The sequence below is a fragment of the Camponotus vicinus genome, unplaced genomic scaffold, assembly GCF_025532165.1.
Source record: "Camponotus vicinus isolate PSW18456_S1 unplaced genomic scaffold, iyCamVici1.0 SCAF_12, whole genome shotgun sequence".
In the NCBI taxonomy this organism is placed as follows: domain Eukaryota; kingdom Metazoa; phylum Arthropoda; class Insecta; order Hymenoptera; family Formicidae; genus Camponotus; species Camponotus vicinus.
Window position 1 is genome coordinate 8,694,563 of NW_028141948.1, and position 10,717 is coordinate 8,705,279.

The following is a 10,717-nucleotide window of genomic DNA, read 5'->3' on the forward strand; positions in this document are numbered from 1 at the left end:
TACATTTGCGCGCTCGCAACGTCGAAGAATCTCAAGCTTAATTCTCGGAACGATGAACAATTTCGCAAAAAAAAGAAATTATTAATGATGATGATTCCCTCGTGTTTGGGGCCTCGATGGAGCCCCAGAGGAAACTTGAACGCGGGTAATGGGCCGAGCTCGCGATTCGCGACTCGCTTAACGATCAAGTTCGATTTCTCTTGGCATCACGACGACCGCGATCATGCACGAGTGAAATCTTATGGGATTTTGTCAAAAATTATTTCCGTCTAGAAACGAAAATCACATTCTGCGCGTGTGGATACCTCGAATTAATTACCATAGCTAAGCAGAAATAAAAGACGAAAATGTCACTGGACAGCTTTCTACTAATTATTTAACGACGCAAAACTCATTTTCCAGCATTTAACGTATTTGTTTATTTTAATATCTCAAAGATATATATATATATGCGCGAATAATTTTTGTCAAGCGAAACTCTCGGTCAAAAAAGAGAAAAGACAAACGGATAAATAGCTGGGTAGTGTATTTACTGGATTTTACATTTCGTAGACGATGTAGTCGTTTTAATCGCGCTTCCTACACAGATAATGATGAATTGAATTTTTTTAGTCTTGTGCAAGAAATCGCGTGCTATCATAAGTAGTATTATAAATCACTTCGAATCATAATAACTCATAAATCATCAAATCGTCGTACGGAAGAAAGCGCAACGGCATCGTCACACGGCGGCATGCTAATCATTTATTTCACATGCGCTTCCATTATATTAAAAAGATAAACGAATCGTTAGTTCTTGATCGAAATTTTTAGAAATTCATGAATGTTAGCGAAAAATTCGCATCGTCGAGAAATTTTTCTTTTATCAAATACAATCTATTTTATCAAAAATTGTCGGAAAAAATTAAAATTTTTAAATACACTTACAAAAAGAACGTTACACGTTTGCAAAATACAACCATATGCGAAAATTTGCATAAATGTTATAATAATGTCATAGTATTTGTCGATCAATGTATAAATTGCAAATTTTGTGCTTAATAATGGCAGACTTCTTCTAAAAAAAGTATACTTTCGTAACGATACATTTGTCTTAGAAGAATCGCGACAAGAAGGGAGCGTATAATGATAATTAGGAATTCGTATTTAAATGGAGCATCAGATAAAAGCAAGAACAGCTAGATATAGTAGTTACACGTGCGACGAATTCTTAACTGTATCTCTTTCTCCCCCTTTTCCTTCTCCTCTCTCTATTTACCTATTTATTTATCTATTTATCTATCCATGTATCTATCCATCTATCTATCGATCCATCCACCTATTTATTTATCGATTTATTTATCTGTCTATCCATCTACATTATTTTTATTGATCTATCTATCTAACTATCTATTTATCTATCTATCACATTTTTCTCCTTTTTCTTCTTTCTTCCTTTTGCTATTATATCAAGATCACATTTGCGAAATATATCCGTAGAAAAAGATCTCAATATCTCCATTCACCAAATATCATCTAGTATCATTTATTTTGGGATAATTTAATATTTTGTACTCGATAGCAAATAATAATAAGTGATAATAGTCTCGATATAACAAACATATATTAAATTACTAATTAATAAATTACAATTATTAATAATCGACAGAATTAACAGCAATATTTTTCTTGACATGCAATATTTTTTTATGTCTATTTTAATAAAAATAATTCATAAAGTCCTAAATTATTTTAGTAGGATGAACATGACTTTTCAAGAATATTTAAAAAAAATCATAATTTTTATTATAATTGTGTTACAATTAGTAAAGAATAGATATATTTATAAATTTAATATTTCGTAATTTCTTGTTAAATATACTTACATATACTCTTAGTAAATATAGTTAAATTTATTATTTAATAGTCCAATATAAATTCTTAAAGATTGCTTCCACTTTCTTATATTTATTTACTCAATTTGCGCAATTATTTTCTAAATCAAAATCAGCCTATTGTGGCTTAATGCACGTTAAAGGGAAACATACCGAAGTCTATTTGTTCCTGGATGGTGGGTGTTGCATCGATGAAGCGTCGCGTATCTTTTGACACAATCTCGAAACGAAGTTGCGTCGTGTGAGGACCGATATGCCAAGACGACGATGGGAACTTTACCACGGGGAAGAGAATCTCATTACCCGGCCGGATGTGTATGTGCGAACGCCGTATGTGTACACATGTGCGACGTATGTACAACACATCGCTGCTTACCTGCCAACCGGGCGTCCATTGAGAAGGAGTTCGAGATGTAACTGTGTGAACTATACCACTCACATGATCCGAATCGCCTTTAATTATTCGTCCATTTGCGAAATTCTCTTTTCCTCCCTCCTCTATCCTATCCCATTTCTGTGTACGTAATTCGATGGTAATGAGAGGCGAGCGAAAGGGGAAGCGATAGGAGAGGAGAGACTTTACAGACTCCCAAATTGAAAATACGCTCTTACAAGACATAATTTGCCTCATGTGACACGCATGTTTATACAATTCTGCATTTATCGTATATTATTTTTTTCTCACATCTTATTTTGATTATCTTTTGTATATTTCGTATTGTTATTATCAAACTTTTTGAGTCTCACCAAAAGAGCAATAGTATATCAATCGCATGACGGAAACTGGGTCATTTGATATATGATGATTTTTTTTTTAAGGAGAAATATGTGTATGTGTGTATGTGCATGTAGAAACACATATTTATTGTTCACATCGTATATGCATAATACATTAGTTGTATATGAGGCGTGAAAACTATAAATATATCTCTATCATTAAAAGTTTATCATGTAAAGATAGAAAATTGACAAGAACAAAAATCAAAATTATTTCAATTTTTGATGAGGATTAAGAAATGCAATTTTTTTACATACTTCTAGAATTAAATGTGATAACAGAGAAAGGCAGATAGGCACTATTATAATACAACTTATACATCTAAACGAATTAATCTCTCATATAATCGTTGTACAATCACTGTTAAAAATTAATTAATTCTACTCAAATATGTATGATCTACATAAACTATATATACAGTATATAATTATCTATATAAACAATTTGCTATGTCTTGTAAGAGCGTATTTTCAAATTATGCAAACATAATCATGCAATATTTATGATACATAGATATATACATCCTCCTCGAATATATACATTAGTTTATTAGGAGCATTTAATTAAACTAATATATGTGATATTATTTCACACGTAGATATTATCTTTTACGTTAATCTTTTTTAATTTTTACGTATGTGAATTTTATGTCGCAAAACTTTCCTTAGAGTCTCGAAAGCGTGTCGAACTTGAAACGAGCGATTCGGCATCATTTCGATTTCTCAACAGAAATCCGAAAATTTCTGTCGTTTCATCACGACATGACACGGTACATTGTCGAATTAGCGCCTCGAAAGATTGTCTATTTCTTGTTGATGTGTGGACAGATTGTTCCTCGATCGCAATCTTTCTGCAGAATATCTGGCGGATGCACCCAAATTTACACATATAATCGCAAGTATGTCGATTTTCATCTTGTCCTAGTTTGAGCGTAATCGCCAAGATGTGCACGTGTAATATATAAAGCAACGGCGTGGAATTAGTAGAATCGCGTGATTCTTAACAATATGTCGAAAAGGCATTTTTTCTTGTATAATTTAAAAATTATTTATTTATTTATTAAAATTCTTAATTTAACAAAAAGATAAATTATATTTATTTGGAGAAATATATTAATCTAAAGAAATTAAACTAGTAATAAAATATTTAAAACACATTTATTTCAAAAACTTATAAATAAATTTTATATTTAAACAGAGAGAGAATTACATATATATGTATGTAGAAAATTTATTAAATTGACGTGATCTTTTTTTTTAATATTTATAAGAATATTTTTTAATATTCATAAGAAATTCTAATATATAAGAGACACATAATTTTTACATTTGTTTGTCTTATCTCTGTATCAAGAGCATATTTAATCGCACGCCTACTACATTGCATTGAGCTCGCGTGTCCTACAAATGGTAGCATCTATTTATTTATTCAAACTAGTACCGTAATGAGATGCAAGATGAGAAAGATGCATTTTACATCGCTTTCCACTTTAGTACAGAGAAAAATTACATCATAAATTGTTCTGCTATATATTGCGAATTGAGAAAATTTCGAGAAAAACATCTATTTACCTATCTTACTTCTATTACATATTGTAGAAAAATTAACAAATAGAAACTTTCTAATTCTATCGGCTTTCCGCCAGCTTTGCAGCACATTTCTGTTACGAAAATAAAAATAAAAATTCTAAACATATGGCACTTGAAACCTTTGTCTACCTTGCTGGCATTCCAGCAAAATTTCAGTTAGAATACTCTAAATAACTCAAAAGCAGGACTTTATTCAAGACGAGAATTTATTATGACATAAATCGCAAGAAACATGTTCGCGGCAGAGCCGCCAGGTCTATCGAACGAATTTCGTGTCGAGATAGGTACACGCGGGTAATAAACAGCTAACGATGCGCGATCGGAACCGTAGGATAGACAGACCCACTCTTCAGGATCCTGAAGCGAAGCGAGTTGCAAAGTGTGCCATGTAAGTGGAACATCGCTGCCTGGTACCGGCGAAGTATACCAAAGTAGTATAACGTGGTCCTCCTCCTCCTCCTCCTCCTCCTCCTCCTTCTTCTTCCTTCTTCTTTGCCCTTCTACCCCTCGTCATTCTCTACCACTACCACCATCTCCTCCTCCTCTTCCTCGGCCGACAACGAGCCTCTGGCACTCCTCCGTGTGTACGGTGAAAGACTTTCTTTAAGGAGGTTCCATACAATAAAAAAGCTATACGCATCTACTGCCTATCGCGCTATACATACTCACAGCGGAGAAAGAGAGAGAGGGAGAGAATTGCCCATTGTCTCCTTTGACGGCCATAATTGCTGGTCCTCCAGGTTGCATCCGGCTTCGTCTTCCCGATTTGCTTGACGATATGAAACGTTCCCAGTGTACGCGATATACGGTGACACGCATTGATTTGGCCAGCATATGCATCCTCTTCATCCGAAAAGTCGCGTGCGCCATGTCTATATCGCGGATGCATCGATAATTTTCTCACTCTGAGAATCCGAGAAAAGTATTACGAATATAATAGGCTCTCTCTCTCTCTCTCTCTCTCTCTCTCTCTCTCTCTCTTTCTCCTCTTCTTTTCTCCCTTTTTCCCTGTTTTTCAAAGCAATTTGGCGTATATTGAAAAAATATGCGATAGAAATGTTTAATATTTCTTGCCAGTTATAGTATTATTAGAGAAAAAGGGAGGAGAAACAAAATATTATGCAATATTAATTATTTTATTATCCTCCTCTTCTCCTCCCTAATGATACAACTATCATAAATATATAAAATATTTCCATTGCATATTTTTTTTTGATATACAAACACACGTACATATACATACATATATCAATAGTATTAAAAAAAAACTTATTGTAACAATAGAATTTTATATTTTATCAGAATAATTTATCACAATAAATATTTTTTCTCATTTTGATATTTTTAATTATAAAAATTTAGTATACTATATTATATATAAATTATATGAGATCCTTAGGAAGATGAGAAGGGAGGGAGAAAGGAGCAAATAATTCTTCCATTTAAATTTCACGATTAATAGATTGTTCAAAATAATTAAGAGATTATTTGTTTAAAGAATTCGACAAATATAATCTTGAAAACTTGCCGTTTAATAAAGCTAAAATAGTGTTAAAAGCTAATATTATACAAGTATGCATTTATAAATATTCAAAGATTATGCACATCACGAGAAATGTTAGTTTTCTGTTCTATGTCAGACATGTGCGCTTTTTGAACAAGTGCTTTCGCCAATTGTTTCTAGTAGTGTATTAAAACTTCTCGCACATGTTTCGTACACATTTCAAATATCTAGGATACTAAATAAGCAGATGGTCGCTAGCATACGTGATGAGACATGTAACATTTTACGAATAAATTACACAATCATCGTAACTAATAAGAGGCACTAATTGAACACATTCAATATAAGCGCGATGTACGTTCGTCGAATCTGCCAACTTCGATAAATAAAATTTTCGCTCTTTCTTCCTCCTAAAGAAACATTGACAAGCAACAATCGAACATCACGCTGCGAAATAATTCGGTCTTTCGCGTTACTTTCGAAGTCTTTTACGTATCCGTGATTTGGAAGGGACGAAGGGGAGGAGGAGGTACTACGAAAGGATTGAGGATAAGGAAGCCTTGCCGGTGGGCTCCAAAAATTCAGGTCACTCGTCCGACTGGGTACGTGGACCATCATGGAAACCGCAGTACGACAGGTCCCTCCTTGATAGTTTAGCCACGATTCATTCGAATCAGCGACATGTCGATCCACCATCCTGTTTCGCTTTGTTGCTCCTTTTACATCTTTAAGCGACTGCGCATACACATCACTAAATAATATATAAAAAAATATTTATTTTATTATAAAAATATATATACTTTTTTAATATAGAAAACATAAGTAGTGTTCTTTGGATTTAAGTATATTTTTGGCAACTTAACTTTTAATATATAATATAATTATTATGACTATTACCTTCTACTTGTGTGTCTGTATGCGTATACTATGATTATTACTACCTTTTTTACAGTAAAATTCTTCTAATGATTTGTTTGACATCCTCTTCATAACGTATATTTTGCATCAATTGTTTTGCAACCTCTTTTACAGCACACACATTATGTATTTTAATATTTGCTCTTGATATCGATATTTTCATACGCTTTTGAGTCTCTCGCTCGTTGTTTGGATTAATCAATAGTACAGTTAGACTCATAGTGGCCATACCTCTGTTTGTCGAATCTACGATCGCAAGAGCTTCTCGCGTCTTGTTACTAGACAGAAATAAAAGATTCATCCCTCTCGTTCTCTCTCTTACTTTTTCTTTATCTTTCTTTCTGTCTGTACTATGTCTTCTTCCTTGACATATGAAGTCAAGTTTCCTTGTCTTATAGCGAAGAGACAACATTGTACCGCGGACTGTGTAACCTCCGAGATCATAATTCCGTTATATCATTATATTCAACAATAATCCGTGGTCCATGTACCAAGCATAAACCGTCAAGAACAAACCGCCACACAAACTGTCCCAGATCCTTTTTCAATACTATCCTTTGTTAAAGTTCGTCGGTAATTTGGCCCCGTTGTTTGCTTGAAATGATATATTCGCATTTAAAGTCCGGAAGCTGACAACCACGATGATTATCGCAAATAAACAGCGCCCTAATTATTGTGTGTGCTAACTTTATAATAATAAATAATATCAGCAATAGGGTAATTTAATTTCCTGGATATCGTATATATATATAAATTCCTTTCAAATTTAATTGCAATATCGCTGTAAGATTTTGTAGAAAGAATGTATTTATATGACGCCAAGTAATCAAATATCCTGCAAAAAATTATATTGTACGCGTGCACGTTGATCTTTATATTTCTCTTTTATTTAATGTATAACAATAAATTAAAAAATTAAACATTAATATGAACACATACAAACACACACTCATCGTACACACGCATACAATATTTACTATATCATAATCAACACTTCTTAAGTATATATGTTCTCTCTTAAGTTGATATATTTACAAGTATTATAATATTATAATCTTAGAAACGTATAACGTATATCTCTTATTATTATATCTTCTTCCAAATGATCTCTTTCAAATTGCCTTTCACTGCGAATAATACAACTTTCTTTGCTTACATCGTTGTACAATATTACAAACATATTTAACATAAAACGCCACTGCCGAATTGATTACTATAGAAATTAACTGAAAAGAATTGTGGAAAATAGAAAATGAGTGATTCAGATAAAAGGATACATCCTCACGGCACAAAAAACGACAGCATTGTATTACGGTAACAATCATTTAATTAAACGTCATTTTTTTATAAATAATGTACATGTACAATGCGTATGACTTTATACATTCCGTAATTATTAACTACCACAATAGTGACGAGAATTCGAGGATCGAGTAGCGACAGATAAATGAACAGGTCGCGTAGTAAGTGTACAGCAAGCATCCGCAGAATTCGACGACTAATATCGAGAACTGCGAGAGTTCCCGTGTTAAAACAATTATGAGATTATATCGTCGATCCATCGAAAACTCATTTTTTATCTATGACAACGATTCTAACAAGAACGTACACACATCTCTCGTCAATTTATATATATGTATATTTTATATATATATATATATAAAAGAAACCCGTACGTTGATCCTTATATCACAGGATCGTGAGGGAAGTGCAATTAAGTAATTTGTCGTACAATATTTTACACACGGTGTATCTTAAATTTATAAACTAAAAAACAAGGGTAGAAGCTTAAATAAAAGGCGGAGAAAAAACGGCTATCTTACAAAGTATGCGAAGGAAGATAAATAACGAGAGAATCAAGAGACGGGATGTTTACAAAGATTAATATAAAAGCGATATAAATAACAGAAGTGAACTAGAAGCTACTCGCTAAACGCTATTGTGTGTAGAGTTGAGTTGTGCTCAATACTAGAGCAGTCATTGAAATCGACAGAATCGGTCGATTCAATCCCGATTCATGCCATCTCATAGATTCACAAGTTAATTTGAGTGGGAACATAATATTCTTTCTGTGGAATAATTCGTGAGAATAAAAATCTCACTGTGAGAAAGAAAACATGATACTGTTTTATGCTTCATAGAAGACAAAAATTCCATATTTTCTCTTCTATTTTTCCGCCATTAATCAAATAAATAAAAAAAACATGTATATAGTATATAAAATTTGGCAGTCAAAGAGAAGAATTAATGAGAGAATTAATATTGTTTCATTTCCATCAAGTCAGTATTTTTCATAATAAAAGTGTACCTTTCTTCCTTCATTCAATAACTTTGTCCAAAGTTATCTTGTTAAAAGTTTCAATAATTGATTGATAATAATATACAAGATATTTCATAATTAATAGTTGTGTAATGATTCTGACACTATTTTAAAAATTTGAATAATAATTTATTTTAAATTATTTTAATAAATGTAATATGTGTTGTACACTTTTATATTTATTTAATTATAATCACTGTCAAAACGAATTTAAAGATATATGATAGAAAAGTCATTACAGATCATACAAGATTTAAAAAAATTACCATAAAATCAATTTTTTCTCAAATATAAGAACATAAAAAATTTTATTTTATTTTACATTTTATTTTATATTAAATAAAATAAATACATATTTTGAGTTACTTTTTTTAGAATTATTATCTTTTCGATTATACTGAATTATTGCATATATATTTGGAATATCAAATTGTAATTCTTAAACAATTTTAACAAATATATTTAAACATAAAAATTTTAAATATCTATATTATTATATTATATATTATTATATTATATTATTTTAAATATCTATATACAAGTAAGTTTAATAAAAACCGCAACTTTCTCACAATAATTTAAGAATACTATTGGGCGGATTTTTTCAATAAAAGTTTTGAACATATTAAAATAATAAATTTAAGAAAAATCTAAAGCGAGAAATCTCAAGCCATTCAAAGAATGTTATAGAATAGAAATAATTATCTTTTTCTTTTTTATAGGAAATTTTAATATCCTTTAGTTTATACTTTTAATAATTTCTTATTTATTATTGCCATATTTTATATACTATATTATATTTTTTGATAATTATATTTTAATAAATTTTAATAATTGCCATAATAACATAATAATTATCCGTGAAAAAAATATATATATGTATGTGTGTGTGTTATGGTGAAAGTCAAAATAAAATATTATTGATAAATTAAAAAGTCATTATTTCTTATATTTATAATTTTTATGTTCTAACTTAGCTTCTGAAAATTTTTATTTATTTTTGATAGTCTCAACTAAGAGAATTAATACTGTTCCAGTTTCAACAAATCATTATTTTTCATAATAAAAATATGTCTTCCACATAAATATTCTTTCTCTCTATTCGATAATATTGATAATGTTGTCCAAAACTTTAAATAAAGAAAAGATATTGAGAGACTTTAAGAATGTGACATATTATTTTTATATGTTTTTAATATTATTTTAATTCCAATTATAAAATTTCCAATTATAAAAAATATCCTATTATAAAAATTTAATTATAAAATTGTATTTAAAAATTTTTTCATTTGTCAATCAGAATGCCAAATAAGCTTATTAATTCTTTTATAACATTACAAGCATTATAAAAAATTTCTTACAATCATAATGATTTTGTCAAAATATCAAAAATTATATAATCATTGTCATAATTATTATATAAAGTCAAAGATTACAAAGTCACCATAACACACATATATATGTATATTACCATGTATATAAATAGCATGGTTTCGCATAAATTTATATCTTTGTAAAAATATCATTAATTGATAATTTTTTATATATAACTTTGCATATTGTTTCGTTTTCGTATAGATAATGGCCGGAATCGAATTGTAATGGAAAGTAGCTGCATCGACGAAGTCTGAATTTTACAAAATTGCGCGATCACAATTGAGATCTTGATCTTGATCATTTATAAACCTTTGAAATATTATTATAAATGTATCTCTATTAAAGAGAGATATTTCT

General features: G+C 30.4%; 1 protein-coding gene across 4 annotated transcripts in view; it reads left to right on the forward strand.

Moving 5' to 3' along the window:
- Positions 1 to 10,717, forward strand: part of LOC145962711 (uncharacterized) — an 83,408-nt gene that overhangs the window by 68,648 nt on the left and 4,043 nt on the right. For 3 of the 4 annotated variants that reach the window (XM_083083976.1, XM_083083975.1, XM_083083977.1), the window contains exon 6: positions 10,562 to 10,626. The exons of the other annotated variant lie outside the window; for it this stretch is intronic. In XM_083083976.1, coding sequence (XP_082940102.1) covers positions 10,562 to 10,585 — 24 coding nt within the window. In that variant the 3' untranslated portion in view covers positions 10,586 to 10,626. Of the gene's footprint in view, positions 1 to 10,561; positions 10,627 to 10,717 lie in introns of those variants that run through there. 4 annotated transcript variants of the gene reach the window in all.